The following is a 27,215-nucleotide window of genomic DNA, read 5'->3' as shown; positions in this document are numbered from 1 at the left end:
ATAGTGCCTCACCTCCCTCTGTGGCCCTCTCTTCTCCAACAGTGTTCACATACGTGCACAATGTTTTTACCAGAGCACCAATGGAGCAGAAATATATTCTCCTGAGAGAGATTTGAGAGCTGCCCTTATCAGAACCATGGTTGAATAGAGCCAAAGATAAAATGACTTTGATCTTTTCCATTAACCCAAGTAGTTTCCTTTTTTTCTTCTATTTTAAAATATCACCCCCTCTTTAAAAATCATAAAACATTTCACAGTATTGAAAAATACATACAAAAACGTGTCTATAACATATATAGGTATAAAGAATAATAAAATGAGTTGATATATTTGTTTAATGTACCATCTAAGCAACCTTATCCCTTCCCACATCCCTTCACATATCGTATTACCACCTCACCAATGTTAATGACTACTTTTAATTTTGCGTTCGTTAGCACTTTGATTCTTATAATTTACCATGTATGAATGCCTGCTGAACAGTATACTGTTGAGTTTTACATTTTTAAATTTGATGTACAGTTGTCATATTCTCTATATTTTTTACCATATTTTTTCGCTCAACACAATGTGATCTCAAGTTATTCACGTTAAATTGTGTAGCGCTAGGTCAGCAGTTCTTAAAGTGTGGTCCAGGAAGACTTTGAGACCCTTTCAGGAGGCCTAGGGGTCAAAATTACTTTTATAATAATAATACTAACACATTATTTGCCTTTTTAACTCACAACTCTAATGAGTGTACAGTGGAGTTTCCCAGAAGCTATATGAAATGTGTTATCCCAACAGATTGGGGAGTTCCCTGGTGACCTAGTGGTTAGGATTCCTGGCTTTCACTGCTGTGGCCTGGGTTCTGTCCCTGGGTGGAGAGCTGAGATTCTGCAAGCCGCATGGTGCAGCCAGAAAGTAAAATTAAATTAAATTAAATTAAGTTGGCCAACAGATTGAATACAGAAGATGTGAAAATCTAACTCTTTCATTCAGCCAGTCATTAAAGAGATTTGCAAAAATGTAAAACAGTGCTACTAAATTTTTTTTATTTTGACAAAGTTATTTTTCATAAAATGTGTTATTTATGTTAACATGTAACAGGTTTATTATTAGTTATTTGAATAAATTAATAATTTTTAAAATTTATCTCTTTTAATTTCTAATGTATATATTGATAGATTTAACCAGCATTAATGAAAGTCTTCAATAACATTAACAGCTTTATTTATTGTATATATATATATAATTCACATACAATGAAATACACTCATGTAAGTATATAGTTCAGTGCTTTTCTAGTATATTTGCAGAGTTGTACAACCATCAGCACAAACTATTTTAAAACATTTACATCACTGCCAAAAAAAATCCTGTTTGCATTAGCCGTCACTCCCAAATTCCCCTCCTCATCCCCTGGCAACCGCTAATTTACTTTCTGTCTCTATGGAATTACCTTTTCTGGACTTTTAATATAAATGGAATCATTGAATATTTGATCTTTTGTATGTGACTTTTTTCACTTAACATAATGTTTTCAAGCTTCCGTGATGTAGCATGTATCAGTATTTTGTTCATTTGTATACCAAACGATATTCCATGGATATGTATAGACCACATTTGGTTCAGCAATTCATCAGTCTGTGGACATTTGAGTTGCTTCTACTTTTTGGCTATCATGAATAATGCTGCTATAAGCATTGGTATATACCAATGTTTTTAGGTAGACATATGTTTTCATTTCTCTATACTTAGGAGTGGAATTTCTGGGTAACATGTTAACCCTATGTTTAACATTTTGAGGAACTGTCAAAACTGTTTTCCAAAGTGGCTACCCCATTTTACATTCCTACCAGCAATGTAAGAGAGTTCCAGTTTCTCCACATCTTCACCAATATGTGTTTTTTGGGAGTTTTGTTTTGTTTTGTTTTCATAATAGCCAATCCAGTGGATGTGAAATGGCATCTTATTGTGGTTTTGATTTGCATTTCCCTAATGATTAGTGATGTTGAACATCTTTTCATGTGCTTATTGGCCATTTGTATATTTTCTTTGGAGAAATCTCTTCAGATTCTTTGGCTGGTTTATAATTAGGTTGTCTTTTTTATTATTGAGTTGTGAGAGTTTTTATATATTCTGGATTCAAGTCCCTTATCAGATAAACAATTTGCAAATATTTTCTCCCAGTTTTGTGGGTTGGAATATCACTTTCTTGATGAAATTATTTGCAGAACAAAAGCTTTAAATTTTGATGAAGTTTATTTTATCTTCTTGTTCTTTTTGTTTCTTTTTTGTGTCTGGTGCCATATCTAAGAAACCCCTGCCTGACCAAGGCTGTGAAGATATACTCCTATGTTTTCTTCTAAGAGTTTTATGGTTTTAGCTTTTACATTAAGATCTACAATGTGTTTTGAGTTAATTTTTATATATAGTGTGATGTGGGGTCCAACTTCATTCTTTGCATATGGATATCCACTTATTCCAGCACTATTTGTTAAAAAGACTAATCTTTTCCCATGAAATTATCTTGGTTGGTTTAATTTAATATGTGGTAGTCCTTAGGGAGCTGGTAGAAGATGCCTTTCTTCAGAGAGGTTTTGCAGCTAGGAGTATTCTCAAATTCGGCACACTTTAATTTTTCTCCTGGGGTTTCCCCCAGCTGCATGAATTTCAACCTCACTAAAAATGAGACAACCAGTCATTATGTGCTTCCTAAGGGGATGCTATAGTAAAAGTAAGTACACAGTACGACCTCTGACATATTTATGTCCCCTAAAAAATATGGAAGTAGAGAAACATGTTAAACTATACCATGAAGATAAGATCAGCCAAATCCAGAATATGGGAAATGCTACTGATTCAAATGTTTGTTTAATGAATAAACAGCAATAAAAATTTTTAAAGGGTCTATGGGGGCTATAAGAGATTTGAGACACTTTAGTAAATCCATAAACTAATTGCAAGGGGTGGATTTTGTTTGAATCCTGATTTGAACAAACCTACAATCAAAAATCACTTTTGAGAAAAGTGGGGTAATCTGAAACTTGATCTGGTTATTAGGAAATTATTGTTAATTTTATTGTGTGATAGTGATATTCTGGTTATTATGCCTTTTTTAAAAAGTCTACTCTGTTAGATACTAAAGTATTTGTGGGTGAAATACTATAATGTTTGGTATGTGGGATTTGCCTGAAAATATACCAGGAGTAAAAAATGGAAAGGAAGACCTAAAACAAGATTTGCAAGGTCTTGTTAAGTTACTGAAGCAGAGTGATGGATTCGTGGGGGCTCATTATACTATTCTCTGTACTTTTGTGTATTTTGAAAATTTTTGTAATCAATTTAAAAAATAAAAGTCATTTCATTTACTAGTAGTGCATGGGTTTATTGTTTCAGGGATTGGTGACATTTAGGGATGTGGCCATAGAGTTCTCTCAGGAAGAATGGAAGTGCCTGGAACCTGCCCAGAAGGACTTGTACAAGGATGTAACTTTGGAGAACTTCAGTAACTTGGTCTCACTAGGTAAGGACATTGTATAATACAGGACCAGCCAGGAAACAAGACTCCCAGGGACTACAACAGTGGGAGGCTGTTACCACCTCCGGCTGGAGGGGGTAAAGAGAGGAAACACTGCCACCGGAAGATAGTGAGAGCTAAAGCCATGGAGAAGGGCCAGCTGGTAGCCACTGTACCTACCTCCAGAACTCCTGGGTTAAAGGAGGGAGCAAGAGGGATAAGAAATATCCTGAACTGTCTTCCTGCCCACTGATGCTTTCCATCTACCAAACCCAATGAGAAATGATAGGACCAGGGTAATACAGGTAATACAGACAGCTTACAGGTAAGCTGTCTGGGGCACAGCTGGGCACATAGCAGGGCCAAGAGTAGTGAGGAATGGATTGGGGAGAGGGAGAGGGCAAATGGAGAATAAAATTTCTGGTTTCTTCATGGTGAATTTCTGGGAAGACTTACAAGTTTCTGGCTAAGTTTCTGTTCTCTGTCTTCAAGGGAATTGTTCTGTGCTTTGTTGAAGTGGAAATGGGTAGTGCCATTGGCACCTCCACCTTCCCATCCTTTGGACAACCTTCACACCTTCCTTTATGTAATTGCCTCTCTTCCTTAGCAACCAAGAGACTGGGTTTGAATTTGGAAACAGCACGATCATGCCCCATTTCTTTTCCTATAAACAGGACTTTCCCTTTCTAAGCCCGATGTCATCTCCTTACTGGAGCAAGGGAAAGAACCCTGGATGGTTGTAAATGATATGACAGGACCATGGTGCCCAGGTGAGTGAGGGCTGATCCAATGGGGGGAGGTCACTGGGAATAATAGCCCAGCAGGTGAGTCAACTCATAACAGTAACTTGAGTTATTGTCAGGAAACTCCCTCAAAGCCCTACTAAAAACTGCGGAATAAAAGCCTGAGACGTGAAGCCACGAAGAACAAAGACCTTGCCAGCATCAGCTTCCAAGGGAACCTTGCCTTTATCCCCATTAATTCCTCTCTGTCCTTTCTTCTCTTATGTTTTCTCCTCATTTCAAAAAGGAATGTGCCCCTTTCTAGTGGCAACTATTTTACCTGTAGTTTGCATCCTTTTTTCTGCAAGTGTCTTCATTCCTTAAAAAGTATTTATTTTCTTAAAACAGCTTTTCACTTCACCTAATTCAGCAATTCATTTATTCTCTTAACTTTTGAGAGGTAAGGATGTGTAGTGTCTGAGGGAATACTCCGGAATCAGATTTTTTTTTTTTTTTTTTTTTTTTTGGCTGCATCAGGTCTTAGTTGCGGCATGTGGGATCTTTCGTTAATGGCGCGCAGGCTTCTCCCTAGTTGTGGTGTGTGGGCTGCAGAGTGTGAGGGCTCAGTAGTTGTGGCGCATGAGCTTAGTTGCCCCGCGGCATATGGGATCTTAGTTCCCCAACCAGGGATTGAACCTGCGTCCCCTGCATTGGGAGGCGGATGCTTAACCACTGGACCACCAGGGAAGTCCCTGGAATCAGGTTTTCTGAGTTCAAATCCTGGCTCTGCCACTTACTAGATCTGCGAATTTAAGTAAGTTACTTAAATTCTCTGTGCTTCAGTTTTCTCCTCTGCAAATGGGATTAAAAATAGTGCCTTCCTCATGTAGTTATTGTGGCTTTTTTATGAGTCAGTATGTGAAAATGCCCAGAACAATGCCAGGCAATAGTGACCACTAAAAAAATGTTAGTAAGTATTTGTAACTGGCACTTGCTGGACAGAAATGGAGCCTTTGAATACTTAGTTATGTTACTACCTCATGACTTCTCTGTATTGTTGTCATTATTTTCATCTGGGATCATTTTTTCTCTATCTGAAGAACACCCTTAATATTTACTTTTTTGTAGGTCTGCTGTTGACAAATTCTCTCAGCTTTTGACCACATGAAAATGTCTTTATTCTACCTTTTTTCTTGTAGGATATTTTCACTGAGTATGGAATTCTGTGTTGGCAAGAATCTTCTCTCAGCCCAAAGAAGAACTCATTCCACTGCCTTTTCTCTTCCAATGTTGTCATTAAGTCAAGTTGTTCCAATTTTGGAAAATGTTCCACATATATTTAAAACTAGTGTTCTTTGGATGGGGCATTCACCTCTTTAACTATAACCCTTTTGATTATGTGATTTAGAGTCTGTATGTCCTTTTAACTTTCTCTGTACTTCCACTATCAAATTCTGAGAGCTCTTTTTTTTTTTTTTTTTTTTTTTTGCGGTACGCGGGCCTCTCACTGTTGTGGGCTCTCCCGTTGCGGAGCACAGGCTCCGGACGTGCAGGCTCAGAGGCCATGGCTCACGGGCCCTGCCGCTCCGTGGCATGTGGGATCTTCCCGGACCGGGGCACGAACCTGTGTCCCCTGCATTGGCAGGCGGACTCTCAACCACTGCGCCACCAGGGAAGCCCTGAGAGCTCTTAATTGTATTATATATTTTGCTACTACATATTACATTTTTATAAAGATGAAATATAGATCCTTGTTGCAAATTGTATTTTTATCAGTACAGTCCATCCTTCATTTTGCCACTTAGTGGCATTTAACCTTGAATTCTATTTTTTCTGATATTAGTATAAAATGCCCTGCTTTTGTTAGTTTAAAAAATTATATGGGCCTCCCTGGTGGCGCAGTGGTTGAGAGTCCGCCTGCCGATGCAGGGGATGCGGGTTCGTGCCCCGGTCTGGGGGGATCCCATATGCCGCGGAGCGGCTGGGCCCGTGAGCCATGGCCGCTGGGCCTGCGCATCCGGAGCCTGTGCTCCGCAACGGGAGAGGCCACAACAGTGAGAGGCCCGCATACCGCAAAAAGAAAAAAAAAAAAAAAAAAAAAAAAAGAAAAAAAAAAAATTATGGTGTATCTTTGCTTATCCTTTTCAAAAAATTATTGCCATTTTAAGTGTGTCCATTATAATCAGAATTAGAGTTTCCTTTTTTAATCAATCTGAGAATCCTTGACTTTAATAGAATTTAATCCATTCTCATTTATTGTGATAATTCATGTGTCTGTTCTTACTCCTCCCATTTTATCTTATATTTTCTGTTCCTCATTCTCTTTATTTCTAGCTATTCCTGTTTTGCTCACATGTTATTACCCTTTCTACCTTTAAGCAATTTTGAAGTTGTATGTCCTATTGCTTTGTAATAGAATAGTCTTTAACTTGACTTTAAGAAATGTGCTTAGGGCTTCCCTGGTGGCGCAGTGGTTGAGAGTCCACTTGCCGATGCAGGGGATACGGGTTCGTGCCCCGGTCTGGTAAGATCCCACATGCCGCAGAGCGGCTGGGCCCGTGAGCCATGGCCGCTGAGCCTGCGTGTCCGGAGCCTGTTGCTCTGCAATGGGAGAGGCCACAACAGTGAGAGGCCCGCGTACCGCAAAAAAAAAAAAAGAAAAAGAAAAGAAATGTGCTTAAACCTGTGTTTCTCTTCCCACCTCAAGACTGAAATAGAATTTTTTTCTTTTTAGTAAAGTTTTTTAAAAAATATTTTGAAATCATTCTAGTTTAGACTTATAGAAAATTTGCAAAATTATTACAGAGAATTCCCATATACCCTTCACTCAGCTTCCAAATGTTAACATTTTATGTAACCATAGTACAGTTATCAAAACCAGGAAATTAACACTGGTATAATACTATTAACTAATCTACAGATCTTATTAGAATTTTATCAGTTTTTCCCCTAATGTCCTCCTTCTATACCAGGATCCAGTCTGGGATTCCCACATTGCATTAAGTTGTTTTGTCTCCTTAGTATCCTCCAATCTGTGACAATTGCTCTCTTTCATGACTTTGATCCTTTTGATGAGTACTCTTTCGGAGAATGTCTCTCACTTGTGTCTGCTTGATATTTTCTCACAGTTAGATTGAGATTATGCATCTTTGACAGGAATACCACAGAAGTGATGTTGTGTCCTCTATGCATCATATCAGGGGTTGCCTGATGTTAATATGGCTTTTTACTGGTAGTGTTAACCTTGATCACCTTGGTTAAGGTGTCTCTCATGTTTCTCTCCTGTAAAGTTAATACTTTGCAACTGTAAGTGGTAATTATCTTGGAGGGAGATACTTTGCAACTATATGCTGTTTCTCCTCATTTTGCCCACTGGTTTTAGTATCCATTGGTGGATCTTGTCTGTAACAATACAATAGTGTTGCCTTGTGTTGATTTTCTATGTCCCTTATTGCTTCTGCATTTATTAATTGGAATTCTTCTGTAAGGAAGGGCTCTCCCTACCCCCTTTCCCATTCATCTATTTATTCAAAGATTTGTTTCTATCAGTATGGGCTATTTATTTATGTATTCTATGAGTTACAGTCCAAAAATATCATTGTTTATTCTGCTGTTCAAATTGCTTATTGGGAAAGCTTTGGCCATTTGGGAACACCTTCAGGTTGTATATATATTCACAATGTTGTGCAGCCATTATCAGTATCCATTTCCAGAACTTATTCATCATCCCAAACAGAAACTCTGTACCTATTAAACAATAACTCTCTACTTTCCCCTCCGCCCTGCCCCTTGTTACCTCTTTTCTACTTTGTCTCTATGAATTTGACAATTCTAGGTATCTCATGTAAATGTAGTCATGCAATATGTAGTTTTAGGTTCATTCATTTATCAGAATTTAATTCCTTTTTAAGACTGAATAACATTCCATTGTATGTATATACCACATTTTATTTATTCATTCCTCTGTTGATGGACACTTGGGTTCTTTCTATCTTTTGGCTATTGTGAATAATGCTGCTCTGAGCCTTGGTGTACAAGTATCTGTTTGACTCCCTGTTTTCACTTCTTTGGGGTATATACCTAAGAATGAAATTGCTGGATCAGCTGGTAATTGTTATGTTACTTTTCGAGGGCATTTCTTAATTTTTAAGAGTCTTTTATAAATTGTGAAGATCATCCCATTATCTATGATATAAGTTTCAAATATTTTCTCTGTCACTTGTCTTTTGACTTTGCTTTTGGTGTTTTTTGTTCGTGTGCAAGTTTTTTTGTTTTTCACCTTTACATAATGGAATTTATCAGTCTTTTGATGCTTTTGGATTTTGAGTCATTATTTAGAAGGTTTCCCTATACCTAGATTATAAAGTAATCTACCACATTTCCTTCCAGTTTTTGTATGGTTTCTATTTTAACATTAAAACTGTATTCAGAGTTTATTCTGGTATATGGTGGTATAACATATGGATCTAATTTTATCTTTTTCCAAATGACTATCTAATCCCAACATTATTTATTATAAAAACTATTCTTTTCTCCTTTGAGATACCACCTTTATAATAAATTCAATTTCCATATAAACTGTAGTCTATTTCTGGCCTTTCTATTGAGTTCCATTGGTCTGTCTCTAGAATCCAATATTTATTCATCAAGCAATCCATTATTGCTACTATGTGCTAGGATTTGGTGACAACGGCTAGTGAAAACGGCTTTATTTCTGCCTTTGGGGAGGTAAAAAAACAAATCAACAGATGAGTAAGTAAATGAAACTCTTAAGTACAACTGATGAAAGTGTTATGACAATAGGACACACGTTGTGGGAGAGAGAATCAAAGTATACACTTAGGGTTATCAGGCTGAGAGCTTTTTGAAAGTATGAGTTTTAATCTGAAACCTAAAGAGAAAAGCAGACATACAAAGGGCCCAGGACAGGATTCCCAATAGATAGAAGAACCTGATGAGAGGTCTAAGATGGAAAAGACCTACATTTATTCTAGATACTCAAAGGAGGGCTGTGGTTTGTTACATAGGGAGGAAAGGGGAGAATATTCAAAAAATGAAGATGCATTGTCCTTGGTGGAGATGGAGCGACAGAGCGACAACAAAGACAAGCAGGGACCTGCTTTGCCAAGAACCTGTGAACCATGGCATTGAATTTAGAATTTATTCTCTGTGCAGTGGGGAGGCTGTGAAAAAGTTTAAGCAGAGATTTTCATTTTGACTGACATCAGCATCATATGGTAGAAAGTGCTAAAAATATAGATGCCTTATTTGTTTGAAATGCCCTGAATAGGCAAATTCACAGGGACAGAATTAGTGTTTCTCTGCCATTAGTGATTGCCAGGGGCTGGCAGGAATGAGGAATGGGGAGCGGCTGCTTAATGGGCACAGGGTTTCTTTTTTATTTTTTTTAAATTGAAGTATAGTTGATTTACAATATTGTGTTAGTTTCTGCTATACAGCAAAGTGATTTACATACACACACACACACACACACATATACATATATATATATACACACACATACATTCTTTTTCATATTCTTTTCCATTATGTTTTGTTATTATTTTTTGCGGTACGCGGGCCTCTCACTGCTGTGGCCTCTCCCATTGCGAAGCACAGGCTCCGGACGCGCAGGTCCAGCGGCCATGGCCCACGGGCCCAGCCGCTCCGTGGCATGTGAGATCTTCCCAGACCGGGGCACAAACCCGTGTCCCCTGCACCGGCAGGCGGACTCTCAACCACTGCGCCACCAGGGAAGCCCCTCCATTATGGTTTAATTTCAGATATTGAATATGGTTTGCTGTGCTATACAATAGGACCTTGTTGTTGATCCATTCTATATATAATAGTTTACATATTCTAGTCCCAAACTCCCAATCCAGCCCTCCCCCGCCCCCCCACCTTGGCAACCAAAAGTCTGTCCTCTATGTCTGTGAGTCTGTAGCACAGAGTTTCCATTTGGGGTGATGAGAGTGTTCTGGAATTAGAAAATAGTGGCAATGATTGCAGGACACTGGGAATGTACTGCAAACCATGGAATTATACACTTTAAAATGGTTAAATGGGAAATTTTATGTTATGTGAATCTTCAATTAAAATATATATATATATTACTTTTAAAATATGTGTAGATATGTATGTATACACATGTCTTGGCCCTACTCCTGTAGATTTTGATTCAGTGTGGGGTGCTGTTTGGACATTTGTTTTGTTACAAGGCTTCCTGGATGTTCTGATCTCTATCAAACGTGAGAACCACTGGCTTAATTTATTTTCTTGCCCCTTTCTGGCGCTATATGAGCTCTTATCATATTTGTGCTTTCATGTGCTTTTTAGAAATTGCACAGCAATATTTGAGACTTACAGAAGCAATTCACCTATTATGGTTATTATTTTCATTTTGTCTCTGTAGTCTCCTGTATAATTTTTAAATTTCTCTTAGAAGAAGAGAACAAGTTGTATTTACTTTTTTTTTATTTTTCAGACTTGGAGTCCAGGTGTGATAAATTTCTACAAAAAGATATCTTTGAAGTGGAGTCATTCGATTGGGAGCTGATGGAAAGCCTTACATGCTGTGCTTTTGAGGGCTCCAGTTTTAGAGATGACTGGGCATACAAAGGCCAGTTTGAAAAACAACAAGTAAATCATGAGTGCTCTTTCAAACAAGTGAAAATCACCTATGGAAACATGCCCACTTTTGAGCATCATACATCCCTCACCCTACATCCCAGCAATGAGACTGGCGAGAAACTGATTGAATGTAATGAATGTGGGAAAGCATTTAGCCGTGGCTCACACCTTATTCAACATCAGAAAACTCATACGGGTGAAAAGCCCTTTGAATGTAAGGAATGTGGGAAAGCCTTCAGTCGTACCTCGCACCTTGTTCAACATCAGAGAATTCATACAGGTGAGAAACCTTATGACTGTAAGGAGTGTGGGAAGGCCTTTGGTCGTACTTCAGAACTTATTCTACATCAGAGACTTCATACTGGTGTCAAACCCTATGAATGTAAAGAATGTGGAAAGACCTTTAGACAGCACTCACAACTTATTCTGCATCATAGAACTCATACAGGTGAGAAACCCTACGTATGTAAAGACTGTGGCAAGGCTTTTATTCGCGGCTCACAACTTACTGTTCATCGGAGAATTCATACAGGTGCTAGACCCTATCAGTGTAAAGAATGTGGGAAAGCCTTTAGACAGCATTCACAGCTTACTGTACATCAGAGGATTCATACTGGGGAGAAACCCTATGAATGTAAGGAGTGTGGCAAGGGCTTTATTCATAGCTCAGAAGTTACTCGACATCAAAGAATTCATTCTGGGGAGAAACCCTACGAATGTAAAGAATGCGGGAAGGCCTTTAGACAGCACGCACAGCTTACACGACATCAGAGAGTTCATACAGGTGACAGACCCTATGAGTGTAAAGATTGTGGGAAGGCCTTTAGTCGTAGTTCGTACCTTATTCAGCATCAAAGAATTCATACAGGTGACAAACCCTACGAATGTAAGGAATGTGGGAAAGCCTTTATTCGTGTTTCACAACTGACTCATCATCAGCGGATTCACACTTGTGAGAAACCCTACCAATGTAGGGAATGTGGAATGGCCTTTATTCGTAGTTCACAGCTTACTGAACATCAGAGAATTCATCCTGGTATCAAACCTTATGAATGTAGAGAATGTGGGCAGGCCTTTATTCTTGGCTCACAGCTCATTGAACACTACAGAATTCATACTGGCTAGAAAGCCTTGATGTTAGGGATGTAGGAAAGCCTTTATGTGGAATTTATGCCTGACTCAATATTAGATAATGCATAAGGTAATGTAATTATTGTCAGAGAACCTTCATTTGTCACCTCCATTATGGAACATCAGGTAACTCATACCAGAAGAAAATTCAATAAACATGGGAATTCTTTTTGCCTCACACTCACTGTTTACTAAGTATCAGAGATCTTACACCGAAAAAAGATTAATATGAATATAGAAGAGCCTCCTGTTACCGCTCAAAATATGTTAAACGTCTGAGAATTCCTAATAGAAAATGACCCTATTCAAACATTTTGTGACTGTGCCTTTCGCCATATACCTTACTTAACATTATCTCACTTCCAGCAATTACTGACTGTATAACATTGGGCAAATTATGCAATGTCTGTGTTCCTCAGTTTACTTATTTTTAAGCAGTGATAATTATATGTACCCAATAGAGTTTCCGTGAAGACTGTCAGATATTTTATATAAAGCCTATGCTCAATAAATACTATTGTCATTAATTAATAACTGTATTACTGTTAAGGAGTTCATATGAGAGGAGGGCCTTATGAATGTATCAAATATCCAAAGCCTTCAAAACCACTTGTTAGGATAATTCATTCTGAAAAACAGTAGTAAAGTATAGTTATCATGAGAAGATCTTCATTTAAAAGGTTGTAAATTTTGAAGAATAGAAATTAAAAGAAGAGCAGCTGAAAGAAGTCTGCCCATTTAGGAATCTAAAACCACCTCCAAGTATAACTTCAAAAGAATCCAACTAAAATTACAAACTAGAAATGAATGGCAGTGAATTCTGCATATCAAAACCAGTTCAGTGTAACCAAAGCTGTACTCCTGTCAGAACCCAAGGATTAAAGGTAGGGGCTTTGGGACTTCCCTGGTGGCATGGTGGTTAGGAGTCCACCTGCCAATGCAGGGGATACAGGTTCAAGCCCTGGTCCAGGAAGATCCCACGTGCCGTGGAGCAACTAAGCCCATGCGACACAACTACTGAGCCTGCGCTCTAGAGCCCGCGAGCCACAACTACTGAAGCCCGCGCGCCTAGGGCCTATGCTCTGCAACAAGAGAAGCCACTGCGACGAGAAGCGTGCACACTGCAACGAAGAGTAGCCCCCAATCACCACAACTAGCAAAAGCCCGCATGCAGCAGCGAAGACCCAATGCATCCAAAGATAAATAAATGAATGAATTAATTAAAAATTAAAAAAAAAGATAGGGGCTTTGTTCTGTAAGTAGATCTCCAGCACCTACTCATTGCCAGTCACATATTAAACGCATTAAATGAACGGTCAACCCTAAAAGTTAGGGGAAATTACCACATAAACCCAAGTCAACAGTAAGAACGATTATTAAAAAGAAAAGAAAAAAATGGGACTTCTCTAGTGGTCCACTGGTTAAGTCTTCAAACTTCCACTGCAGGGGGCGTGGGTTTGATCCCTGCTCAGGGAACTAAGGTCCTACATGCTGCATGGTGCAGCCAAAAAATATAAAATCAGAAACAACAGTAGACTTAATCTGAAGGTTATTTAACAATATAATAGACAATTGACAACTCTAATATAGAAAAAAAACATTTAGCAGTATGAATGAGGAAGGGATGGATTTTTAAAAAGTAGCAACTATGCATGACTTTATTCTAATACATTTAGAAGTCTAGAGAGAATGGATTTTTACAAAAATAATCAAAATTGGTTCAAGAAGATGTGGGATTTCCGAACAATCAATGATTGTGGAAGGACATAAAAAGTCATCAAAGCTCTGTCCCTTTAGAGAAAACAATTTTTTTGTTTTGTTTCGTTTTAATTATTTTTGGCTGCGTTGGGTCTTCATTGCTGTGTGCAGGCTTTCTGTAGTTGTGGTGAGCGGGAGCTACTCTTCGTTGCGGTGCACAGGCTTCTCATTGTGGTGACTTCTCGTTGCGGAGCATGGTCTTTAGGCATGCAGGCTTCAGTAGTTGTGACGCATGGGCTCAGTAGTTGTGGTACACGGGCTTAGTTGCTCCGTGGCATGTGGGATCTTCCCGGACCAGGGCTCGAACCCGGGTCCGCTGCATTGGCAGGCGGATTCTTAACCACTGTGCCACCAGGGAAGTCCCAAGAAAACAGTTTAACATACAAAAACCTTAAGGAACAGATAATCCCTGAGAGAAGCTTTACAATTCATCTTCAAGGCTAAAAAATTTATGATAAAAAACTCAACAAGGGCCTCCCTGGTGGCGCAGTGGTTGAGAGTCCGCCTGCCGATGCAGGGGATACGGGTTCGTGCCCCGGTCTGGGAGGATCCCATATGCCGCGGAGCGGCTGGGCCCGTGAGCCATGGCCGCTGGGCCTGCGCGTCCGGAGCCTGTGCTCCGCAGCGGGAGAGGCCACAACAGTGAGAGGCCCGCATACCGCAAAAAGAAAAAAAAAAAAAAAAAACTCAACAAGAATAACTCCTGAAAAACAAATTGTAGATAATAATTATCATTTGTGAAGATAAATATAAATAAAATTCCAGCTAATTTAATCCAGTCTATGAAAATTAATTTTAGATGGAATATCTGGAACTGCACCTATTCTGGATTAAATATGTTTTTAGAATTTTGATGTTGTAACTCCAGGATGTGACAGTGACGGGGGAAAGAGCCTTGATCCAACTCCAGGGACATCCAGGTCAGGGCTTGTGAATGACTCTGAGTAATCTTAAAAAACACATCCCCTCAGCCCTTGGGGTAGCCAGTCAGTGCCTGGGGCAGAGGACCCATTGCACCCTGATGCCATCCATCTTCTCAGTCATCCTGAGTGTTCAGTAAAAGCACCTGCATTTTCTGCATGTGTCACTGCCTACAAAGGGTTACAAAGCAATGTGCTTTATGTCATTTTTCTTTAAGTGGCTTAATGATTAGGATGTACAGTTGGAGGGGCTCAAATCTATGACGCTAAAAATTATCACTTTGAATAGCTAAAACACAGGCACAGGATAAAAATTTTAAAGTTAAATTTTGTATTCACATAAATGAACCTCCACACATTACCCTGTTGCCCTCTATGTAGCAATCACTGCTATCAAGTTCTTGCATATACTTCCTGATTTCTCCGTTTGCTTAAGTGTAGACATACACATAACACTCTTTATAAGAATGTTTTACATAAATGGTAGCAAATTTCTATACATTGCTAGTTTTGCTTATCCATACATCTTGAAGATTGGACCATGTCAATACATATATAATGGCCTTATTCTTTTTTAACAGCTGCATAGTATTCTCTCGTATGTGTGTTTCATAATTTATTTAACCTTATCCATTTAGTTTATTTTTTGCTCTTTCTAACAATCCTATAATAAATATCCTTGCACATACATTATTTTGTATATGTAATATATACCTTTAAGATGAATTTCTAAAAGTGGAAGTGTTAGATCAAAATAAAATACTTTTTTTTTTTACTAGCAAACATCAAAAAAATATGTATATACTTCTTTCTTTTAAACTTTCTGTCCTCACACTCTTAGAATGTACCCCCAGTGCCCCATGACCAGCTTCAATAATTATCAGCTCATGGCCAGGCTTGTTTTATCCATATTTCCACCCACTCCCCCACCTCCATGTTATTTTTGAAGTAAATCCCAGATATATCATTTCATCTATAAAAATTTTAATATGTACCTCTGAAATATATCACAAATTTAGAAAAGATTTTCACGCCTTAAAAAAATTGACAGCACTGCCTTAATACTTAACATTGAATATCTGATAGCCAGTGTTCCAATTTCTAATTGTTTAATGAATGTCAATTTTTTGAAAGTTATCAGGATCCAAATAATGTTCACATATTGCAGTTGATTGTTGTGTTTCATAAGTCTCAATCTATCCATCCTCCTTCATCCTCCTCCCCCAGACCCCTCCACCCCCAACCCCCGGCAATTCAACTTTTCAAAGAAACTAGTTTGTTTGCCTTGGAGAGTTTCTCAGAGCTTGGTTTTTGCTGGCTCATCCCAATGGGTAGTAAAACCTGCTCCTCTATCCTTGGTATTTCCTATAAGTTGGTAGTTGATGCCTAGAGGCATGATCAGATTGAGGTTCCATTTTCGTTGTTGTTGTTAAGACTACTTATAGGTGGTTAATATTGAGAGACATAATATTTAGGTGTCTTTCTTTTTATGATGTTAGCAGCCATTGATGTTCAATTGGTAAATCTATTAATTTATTAGGGATTACAGAATGATGATATATTATTCTTGCTTTATTAGCTAGAATTTTTTTTTTTTTTTTTTGGCAGTACGCGGGCCTCTCACTGCCGTGGCCTCTCCCGTCGCGGAGCACAGGCTCCGGACGTGCAGGCCCAGCGGCCATGGCTCACGGGCCCAGCCGCTCCGCGGCATGTGGGATCCTCCCGGACCAGGGCACGAACCTGCGCGCCCTGCATCGGCAGGCGGACTCCCAACCACTGTGCCACCAGGGAAGCCCTAGAATATTTTTAAAAAGAGAAACTTCCTTTCAGCTACTGTTTGGTTATCCATGTTACAATAAGGAAAGGCAGGGTAGATGCTTCTTTCTTTCTCCGTATTGGCTTTCACAATAATGAGTTGGTTCCCTAACATTCTGCCATGGTAATCACTGAGTTTAGAGGGGTGTGTATGTGAATCATATTCAGTATGTTTAAACCTATTTAAGTTGTACTCTCATTGATGCTCAGATTGTTCCATGTGTGGTTTGTGGGATCCTCTTCCATTTGACTCCTGTGTCCTTTTGATATGACCCTGCTAGTCTTTGATCACTTGCCTGCTATCTGCCACAATAGGATGTTCCAGGCTCATCTTGTTCATTTCCTAGCCCCCGCCCGGAAGTAGCCGTTTTCCAAGGAATCCTTTTTCCTTCGGGTATTTTGGTACTTTCCAAAATGGCATTTGGAAACTGCAGTCACTAGGTGTGCTTCATTCTCCTGGCTGGACATTTGTTTTAAGTAAATATACATTTTAGCCTGTTTTATACACATTGCTCAAGTGCCTTCAGGTAGATGGTGCATCTATGCGTCTGCCCACTTTAGAAGAGATCCCAAAGTACCACATTCATCTAACCCTAAGAAAACATTTACTGAAAGTTCACCATTTGATGGGTGAAAAATGGAAAAGTCGCTTTTGTTTTCACTTGCATTCCTTTGATTATGTAATAGAGGTGACCATTTGTTCACGTATTTGCTGACCATTGGTACTGCTTCCAGCATGGTGCCTAAAATATAGTAGGTGGTCATAAATATTTGTTAATTGAATAATTGAATGTTCATATCCTTTATCCATTTAATATTGAGGTAGTCATATTTTTCTTCCTTAAAAGAGATGTTTTTGAGAGGAATAAATGTGTATAAAATTCCTAATACAATGCCTGAAATTCACCAAGTGTTAGTTCCCTGCCTTGCTGTTTGCCTATATTGTCATTCACGCCTCTGATTTGGCTTATTTTCTACTTTAAGATAAAGAAATTGAGAGTCAGAGAGATTAAGTAGTTTGCCTAAGGCCTCTTAAGTGGAGAATCCTAATTTCAAGGACAAGGGCAAGATAGGGTAGAGTTTCATATGTACAAATTTCAGAATGTATGACTGAAAAGGAAAAAAATCAGTGTTTTTTCAGATAATCTATAAACTGCAGTCAGCTCATGGCCGAAACACAGAAAGTGGCAATGCTAGGATCAAAAGGATGAAAGAGCTTAGTAAGAATGGGGTTTTGGTTTTTTTGTTTGTTTTTGTTTTGTCCTTATAAAAAAGTAGAAATGCTCAAATAGAATATAGAGAATATAGAAAATGAGAGGGAAAAATATTGTTGTGGTACCTTAAATATAAATGTTATCATTTTTGCATATTTCTACCTTCTAAGTTTTTAAAAATTCATGCTTTGTCTTTATTATGGAAAACTTCAAACATACACAAAAGTAGAAAGTATAGTACAGTGAACCCTCAATAGTCTCATCACCCTGCTATAAAAACTGTCAGCCCATGGCCAGTGGTGTTTGTCTACACTCACATCTACTTCCTCTTTCATTGGATTCTTTTGAAAGTTGTACTCAGATGTTATATGATGATGACATCTGAAAGTATTTCAGTAATTATCTCTTAAAGAGACTTTTAAAAAATATCAGTTGGGGGGACTTCCCTGGCGGTTCAGTGGTTAAGACTTCGCCTTCCAATGCAGGGGACGTGGATTTGATCCCTGGTCGGGGAACTAAGATCCCACATGCTGCAGGGCAACTAAGCCCACACGCTCGAGAGCCCACGTGCCGCAACTAATGAGCCAGTGCGCTCCGGAGCCCACGCACCACAGCTAGAGAGCCTGTGTGCTGCAACTAGAGAGAAGCCCGCCCGCTGCAACGAAACAATCCCGCATGCTGCAACTAAGACCTGATGCAGCCAAGTAAATAAATAAAATAAAATATCAGTAAGGGAATTCCCTAGTGGTCCAGTGGTTAAGACTCCGTGCTTTCATTGCCGAGGGTGTGGGTTCAGTCCCTGGTTGGGGAACTAAGATCCCACATGCCGTGCCGTGCGGCCAAAAAAAAAAATTTAATTAAAAAAATATATACAGGGACTTCCCTGGTGGCACAGTGGTTAAGAATCCGCCTGCCAATGCAGGGGACACGGGTTCGAGCCCTGGTCCGGGAAGATCCCACATGCCGCGGAGCAACTAAGCCCGTGCGCCACAACTACTGAGTCTGCGCTCTAAAGCCGGCGAGCCACAACTACTGAGCCCGCGTGCCACAACTACTGAAGCCCTCGCGCCTAAAGCCCATGCTCCGCAACAAGAGAAGCCACCGCAATGAGAAGCCCGCGCACCACAAGGAAGAGTAGCCCCCGCTCACTGCAACTAGAGAAAGCCCGCGCGCAGCAACGAAGACCCAACGCAGCCAAAAATAAAATTAAAAAAACAAATTTATTTAAAAACATATATATGCATATCAGTAAGAATTTATAGTCCTGGGCCATTAGTGGGGAAGACAATAAAATTTTCTACCAAATCCCCCTGGTTTAAGCCGATTCTCATTGTGATCGCAGAGGAAGTTGTTTCATATGTATTAGGAGAATTAGAAACTTAGGAAAAGGTTTTCCTAGAAACAACATTCTTTTCCAAAGTTCTCTCTTTTCTTTTCAAAAAAAAAAATTTAGGTGCAATTGTGAAATGTGAAGTGTTTTTTAAAACTGTTTGTTTGTATTAAACAAAATTGACTGACTTGGTACAACTCCTAACTATAAGATTTCTACATCTTTGATGTGTTGAGAATTGTATCTGCTTCTTTACTCCTAGGAGGCAGTCAGATATTTGTTGAATGACTGAGTTAATAAATTAGGCAAATGATAGAATATTTTTATGGGTGGTGAGAAGATGTAGGTGGGGAACCTTCCCTTTACAAAAAAAATTTTTTTCTTTTAAAGATATAGATGTGAAATTTCACACTTAGAAGTCACCATGCGGGGGTGGGGGGGGGTGGGAGGAATTGGAAGGTTGGGATTGACATATATACACCATTGATACTACGTATAAAATAAATAATTAATGGGAACCTACTGTATAGCACAGGGAACTCTACTCAGTGCTCTGTGGTGACCTAAATGGGAAGGAAATCCAAAAAAGAGGGGAAATATGTATATGTATAGCTGATTCATTTTGCTATACAGTAGAAAGTAACACAACATTGTAAAGCAACTATACTCCAATAAAAATTAATTTAAAAAATAAATTAAATAAAATTATCATTATTAATCATGAAAAAAAAAGTCATCATGCCTTAAAAAAAAAAAAAAAAAAAGAGGGAGAAGTCACCATGTCTTAAACCCTGGCTGAAAAATTTCACAAGTCATTCTGAAGAATTCACATATCAAACTTTATTTCCAAAATTAAAATATTTCATCCTTATTAGATTCATAAGCAACATTAATGATGGACGAGGTTGCTTTACTACTCCAGCTAGAATCCCTCAGGCATCTCAAGTGTAATATCTAAAGCCAGGTTTATAATTCCACTCCCCCCAACTTACAGCTCCAAAGTCCTCTTTTGCTTCCACATGTCTAATATATCTTCTCTAATGATGTACCCAGTTCTGGTACCTTATCTTCCACATTTGAAATATTAGCTTTAGAATCAGGCCTGGACTCTGTCACTAACTAGATGATGATAACCTAGCCTCCCTAAGCATCCATTTGGGGCTCATAATAGTACCTCATGGAGCTATCATGAAAACTTAAATGTGAAGAACCTGGCAGAGTTACCAGCACAATAATATGAATAAAATCAGAAAGGAAAGCTTGATGTTACATAAGAACTGAAAGTTACATAAATAATTGCAGGCATACCTAAACTGAGCCATTCCTAGTCATATAAATCAGTTCTTCTAACTGTCTTTTCTCTCAGCAAATGGCCCCCATTTCCCACCCAGCTACTCAGGGACCATCCTTGGCCTCCCTCTCCCTGGTTATTTTGAAATCTCTTTTGCTTCTACCACTAGGACATTTCTGGAACAGACACACCCCTTCGCTGAGTACCATGAAGAGGTACTTAAAGGTGATAAGCCCTGCAGCCAGAATTCCTGAGTTCAAATTCAAGCATAGCTACTTTACTTGCCAAGTGGCCTTGAACTAGTTTCATTATTTGTATCTAGGCAGTAATTTTCAAGTGAAGATATAAATAATATATGCTTAGAACATGCCAGGAACATAGTAAAGGTTGAGTACATTTACTTTTATTTCAATTCAGTTCAACTATATCTATTGAGCACCTACTATATGCCAGGCACTGTTCTAGGCCCTGGGGATACAGCAGTGAACAACACAGACAAAAGCCCCACCTTCATGGAGGTTGTATTCCAACGGGGAGAGAGACCAACAAAATGAGTAGATTTTGTAGTGTGTTGGAAGGTGTTATGCACTGAGGTGAAAAAAGGGCAGGGTAAGGAGATCAGGAATGGAAAGGAGGTTGCAATTAAAGTGATTACTAGTTATTGTCATCACCAAGTATTTAATAATTATCTATTTATATATGTTAATACTTATACATGTTTCTTATTAATTAATGAACTTGTTACTATTTCTAGTTACTAAGTGCTACTTGTTATGTAGTATAATCGGTGATCTTTTTTTTTTTTTTTTTTTTTTTTTGCAGTACACGGGCCTCTCACCGCTGTGGCCTCTCCCGTTGCGGAGCACAGGCTCCGGACGCGCAGACTCAGCGGCCATGGCTCACGGGCCCAGCCGCTCCGCGGCATGTGGGATCTTCCCGGACCGGGGCACGAACCTCTGTCCCCTGAATCGGCAGGCGGACTCTCAACCACTGTGCCACCAGGGAAGCCCTCAGTGATCATCTTTTATCATTGTTACGATTTTTATTATTGTCTTAAGTCAGCCCTCAGACATCCCTTATCTTCCACCAGAAAGCTGGATCTAGGGACTTTCCTGGTTGTCCCGGGGGTAAGACTCAGCATTTCCACTGCAGGGGGCGTGGGATTAATCCTGGTCAGGGAACTATGATCCCACATGCTGCACAGGACAGCCAAAAAAAAAAAAGCTAGGTCTAAAACCAAATATAAGTATGTTACATCAACAGTCTTCGCTCACTTAAGGAATAGAGGCCAAGCTCCCTGACCTAGCTCTAAGCCTCCTCCTCTCACTCAGCCTTGGATCTATGCCCTGCTTAGCGCACCAGCTCCAGCTCTTAGCCCTCCCTCTGGAACTGCCTAAGCCACTTGCAGCTCATCTTTGCAGCACATTACTTCCTGTGATGTAATAACATGAGAAACAGACAAGGTCACTCTGTGACCTCATGTGAAATAAGAGAGAATGATGCTCTGCAACCATACAAATAACATCAAGGTTCAGGGTAAGATTGTTCTTCTAGCTTCCGATACCCAAGGTAAGAACTATAGTGCTAATAAACATAATAGATTACTTTTAGAAAATGAAGGAACATGAGGGTCCCTTTTAGGCACCAAACTTTTCTGAAACGTTATTCAGATGATATGCAGTGTGCAAATGAACCACAACTTTGTAATTATTTCATCTAACAGAAAAGACCCAGTAGTAGACTTCCTGAGATAGGGTGCCAAGGTCATCAATTTACTTGGTCATCTTCCTACTGCAATAGAAATAAAAGTGGTTCTGGCAGTTTAAAAACATCACTGGCTTAATTGACTCTACTAAAGTAAGAATCTGAAGGAAAAAGCCTGAGGTGGAGGGGAAAGGTACCAGGAAAGACAGGAGATTTTCTCGGGCAGTGCTTCACCTCCATTAGATGCCCAGAGTCCTGATATGGAAGGAAAGATGCTCCAGGCCTTGGCAAGCAAACTCATCCATCTTCAGGGAACATGGATGGCCTCTAGCTGAGGACAGAACGATTGAAATCCAGAGGGCATCCCCTGGCTCGGGCTCCCTCCTGGGATGGTCAGGGTCTTGAGACACTTTAGCTGGGGAAAGGCAGAGAAGAGGCTCCCAGACTCACCTGACTGTGCCCTCCCCTCATTCTGGGGCATCAGTCCTCACCCTCTGCAATGCATCCATCCATCCTGACACCCACACAGTCCTGCAGCTCTCCGCTTATACCAACTGGGAATCAGCCCCCTCCTCCTCTCTCACCCACATTGCCTGGAGAATGTAGTAACAGCCCCATTTTACAAATGAAGAAACAGACTTGGGTGGTTAAAGCTAAGCAAGCAACAGAACCAGGATCTGAATTCACTTTGGGCTTCTTAGCGAGCTCAATAAGATACCTCAGAAAGACAGTAAGAAAAAGCTACAAAATTAACAGACAATGGGAAAGAAACAAAACTGAACTTATTTAAAGCCAAAACAGTCCTCAAGGCCTTTAACACTATTTAAGCACTTGCCAAGGGCGGTCCCTGTGCCAGGCCTCTCTTTTCAATCACTCTCAACTACAGGGTTACAGACAGCACCATACCAAAGTAACTGGCTGTGAAGCTGAATAATGGCTTCCCAAAGATGACCACATCTTAATCCCTAGAATCTTATACGGCAAAAGGGACTTTGCAGATATGATTAAAGTAATGGGGAGATTATCCTGGATTATCCAGGTGAACCCACTGTATATCACAAGCGTTCTTAAAAGAAAAAGGCAGGAGATCAGAGTGAGTATTAGGAGATGTGACGAAGAAAGCAAGAGGTTGGAGGGATTCAAGGAAGGAGTCACAAGCCAAGGAATGCAGGAGGGGACTTCCCTGGTGGTCCAGTGGTTAAGACTCCCTGCTTCCATTGCAGGGCACACAGGTTTGGTCCCCGGTCAGGGAACTAAGATCCTGCATGCCATGCAAGGTGTGGCCAAAAAATTTAAACAAACAAACAAAAATTACCAAACTGATTTCCAAAGCAGTTACACCCTCTTGTGTCCCCACCAGCAGTGTATGAGAGTTTTCATTGCTTCACATTCTCTCCAATATTTGATATGGCCAGTTCTAAAAAAAAAAAAAAAAGGAATGCAGGAGGCCTCTAAATGCTAGAAAAAACAAGGAAATAGATTCTTACCTAGAGCTTCCAGAAGGAGCTAGCCCTGCCAATATCTTGACATTTGCCCAGTGAAACTGATTTTGGAATTTTATCTTCAGAACTGTAAGAGAATAAATTTGCATTGTTTTAAGCCACTATGTTTATGGTTATTTGTTACAGCAGCAATAGAAAACTGACACAATGGCCAAAGTTTGAAGTGTATTTGGTTGGACAAATTTTCAGGAAGTTATTTCTTACTAAGTAGTTATATAATTATATTATAAAAATGTATTATTATATATTGTATTATTATAAATATAACAGTACACTAATATTATTTAATAATATTTATACAATATTACTATATAATTATTAAAAGATAACAAAATGATACATTGTTTCTGGAATAGCCTTGGGAAGCAAACTTGAAAAATACATCTCAAGAATGCTCACAAATGCTAGTGTAAATTAGCATTTTTCAAAATACAGAACAAGGAAACAAGGAAAATTCATTCATTCCATGTTTTCAAAATACAGAATAAGGAAATAAGGAAAAAGCTGAAGGAAACCAAATTTTCACTCTCTTTTCAAAATATATAAGTAAAAGTAGAAATCCTGGCTTTACAAAACATTATCTTGGAAAAGCATCAGAAATGCACACACTATCAGAAATATAGACCTAATTTACAAAATCCTAGCAGGCATTTTGAACATTAGCTATTAAAAAATTGCAAGACAGGTAGTTCCTTTGGTATATATAGCTTAAGACAAAGTGAGAATCTTTTTTTTTTTTTTTTTTATAGTGTTTACTTTTACTTGTTGACAGTTTGCTTTATTTATTTATGGCTGTGTTGGGTCTTCGCTTCTGCGCGAGGGCCCTCTCCCATTGCGGTAAGCGGGGGCCACTCTCCATCGCGGTGCGCGGGCCCCTCACTATCGCGGCCTCTCCTGCTGCGGAGCACAGGCTCCAGACGCGCAGGCTCAGCAATTGTGGCTCACAGGCCCAGTTGCTCCGCGGCATGCGGGATCCTCCCAGACCAGGGCTCGAACCCGTGTCCCCTGCACCGGCAGGCAGATTCTCAACCACTGCGCCACCAGGGAAGCCCCCAAAGTGAGAATCTTGAATGCAAAAAAGAGAAGCATGTGTAGGGAGGCCTTAGTAAGATAAATAGCTTATTTTTCAACAGAAATCATGAGGATCAGAAGGCAGTGGGATGACATATTCACAGTGCTGAAAGAAAAAAAAAAGAATCTATATCTGACAAAACTATCCTTCAAAAATAAAGGAGAGGACTTCCCTGGTGGTGCAGTGGTTAAGAATCCACCTGCCAGTGCCAGGGACACAGGTTCAAGCCCTGGTCCGGGAAGATCCCACATGCCTGTGTGCCACAACTACTGTGCCTGTGTTCTAGAGCCTGCGAGCCACAACTACTGAGCCCACGTGCATTAACTACTAAAGCCTATGTGCCCTAGAGCCCATGTGCTGCAACTATTGAGCCCACGTGCTGCAACTACTGAAGCATGCACACCTAGAGCCCATGCTCTGCAGCAAGCAAAGCCACTGCAATGAAGTCGCCCCTGCTCGCCACAACCAGAGAAAGCCTGCACACAGCAACAAAGATCCAACACAGCCAAAAAAAGTAAAAAATATAAATTAATAAATATTCTTTTTTAAAAACTAAAGGAGAAATTAAGATATTCCTATATAAATAAAAACCAAGAGATCATTGCTAGCAGACCTTCCTACAAAAAACGCAAAAGAAATGCTTCAAGCTGAAATGAAAAAACACTTGACAGTAACTAAAATCCACAGGAAGAAGTAAAGAATACTGGTAAAGATAACTACAAAGATAAATATAAAATGTATTTTTTTGTTTGTAACTCCTCTTTTTCCATACCTGATTTAAAAGACTACTGCACAGGGCTTCCCTGGTGGCACAGTGATTAAGAATCCACCTGCCAATGCAGGGTACACAGGTTCGAGCCGTGGTCTGGGAAGATCCCACATGCCGTGGAGCAACTAAGCCCGTGTGCCACAACTACTGAGCCTGTGTGCCACAACTACTGAGCCTGCAAGCCACAACTACTGAGCCCGCACGCCATAGCTACTGAAGCCCGTGCGCCTGGAGCCCGTGCTCTACAATGAGAAGCCCACGCACCACAACAAAGAGTAGCCCCCGCTCACCGCAACTAGAGAAAGCCTGCACGCAGCAACGAAGAGCCAATGCAGCAAAAAAAAAAAAAAAAAAGGTTGGTATATGGTGTGAGGGAGTCCAACTTAATTCTTTTGCATATGGATATCCAGTAGTACCATTATTTAAAATAAATTTATTTATTTTATTTATTTCTATTTTTGGCTGCATTGGGTCTTCGTTGCTGTGCGTAAGCTTTCTCTAGTTGCGGCGAGCGGGGGCTACTCTTCATTGCGATGCCTGGGCTTCTCATTGCAGTGGATTCCCTTGTTGCGGAGCACGGGCTCTAGGCTTGCAGGCTTCAGTAGTTGTGGCACGTGGGTTCAGTAGTTGTGGCTCGCAGGCTCCAGAGCGCAGGCTAAGTAGTTGTGGCGTGCGGTCTTAGTTGCTCTGTGGCACGTGGAATCTTCCTGCACCAGGGCTCGAACCCCTGTCCCCTGCATTGGCAGGTGGATTCTTTTTTTTTTTTTTTTTTTGCAGTATGCAGGCCTCTCACTGTTGTGGCCTCTCCCGTTGCGGAGCACAGTCTCCGGGCGCGCAGGCTCAGCGGCCATGGCTCACAGGCTCAGCCGCTCTGTGGCATGTGGGATCTTCCCGGACCGGGACACGAACCCGCGTCCCCTGCATCGGCAGGCGGACTCTCAACCACTGTGCCACCAGGGAAGCCCTCCTAATCATTTTTAACTCTTGAGTTAGCCTTTTGGGACTCTAGGGAGGACTGGGAGACTAATGCAAAAGCCTTTTACTTAAAAAATCAGGGACACAGGGGCTTGTATATGGTTTTAAGCTCCATATCGCCCCTAAAGAATTAACATTAATTCCTTCATAATAAAATTTTCAGGCAGTGTTCACATTTCCCCATTGGGTCATATTATTTTTATGTTTTTTGTCTGTTGAAAACATATACACATTGCTTGTTCAAATCAGGATCAATAAGTATTACTGAATGAATTTGCTGATTTCAGGAACAAATTATCCTTTTATGACTGGGGGAGGCTGAGTATATTTTTGTGGTTTTGTTGTTGTATTTGGAAGGTTTATTTATTTATTTTATATGCATAAAATTTCCCTGTAAGGATACACAAGAAACAACACAGAATGGTTCCCCTGGAGAGGAACGCAGAGTCCTCAGAGGCAAGAAGACTTTTCTTCCTATTCACACTTAACGAATTTTAAACCATCTTGAACTCATGATCTATTCAGCAACTGGATGGATAAAATTAAGAAGTTTTTAAAAAGCAAGTCCTAAAACATCATCAAAAGGGATTGGTGTGTGGGAAGGTAGCGGCGGGAGGAGCTGTTTTTCCAAACCTGCCACAAGATGGCAGCAGAGAGACACCAAAGCTTGGCTCTGGACTCTGGAAGGCTGCTTGACTGGAATCAGTCTCTCTCCCCACTCATTACAGGTAAATCCTGGTGGGTTCCTGCCCACCTCTATCCTGAGCTGTGAGACTGTAGCTGAGCTAAAACATCCTCAGACTCCTGACCAACAGAAACTGTGAAATAATGTTTATTGTTGTTTTAAGCTGCTACATTTGTCACTTGGCATTTATATACT

At 39.9% G+C, this 27,215-nt stretch overlaps 1 protein-coding gene across 3 annotated transcripts in view; it reads left to right on the top strand.

Moving 5' to 3' along the window:
• Window positions 1–12,870, top strand: part of ZNF565 (zinc finger protein 565) — a 109,766-nt gene extending 96,896 nt beyond the window's left edge. For all 3 annotated transcript variants that reach the window (XM_082607963.1, XM_082607965.1, XM_082607964.1), the window contains 3 exons: window positions 3,382–3,508; window positions 4,177–4,272; window positions 10,709–12,870. In XM_082607963.1, the coding sequence (XP_082464089.1) occupies window positions 3,382–3,508; window positions 4,177–4,272; window positions 10,709–11,979 (1,494 nt within the window). In that variant the 3' untranslated portion in view covers window positions 11,980–12,870. The remainder of the gene's footprint in view (window positions 1–3,381; window positions 3,509–4,176; window positions 4,273–10,708) is intronic.
• The last annotated feature ends 14,345 nt before the right edge of the window (window positions 12,871–27,215 follow it).

The sequence above is a fragment of the Mesoplodon mirus genome, assembly GCF_964341445.2.
Source record: "Mesoplodon mirus genome assembly, chromosome: 19".
Taxonomy (NCBI): Eukaryota; Metazoa; Chordata; class Mammalia; order Artiodactyla; family Ziphiidae; genus Mesoplodon; species Mesoplodon mirus.
This window is presented reverse-complemented; position numbering and strand designations above follow the sequence as displayed.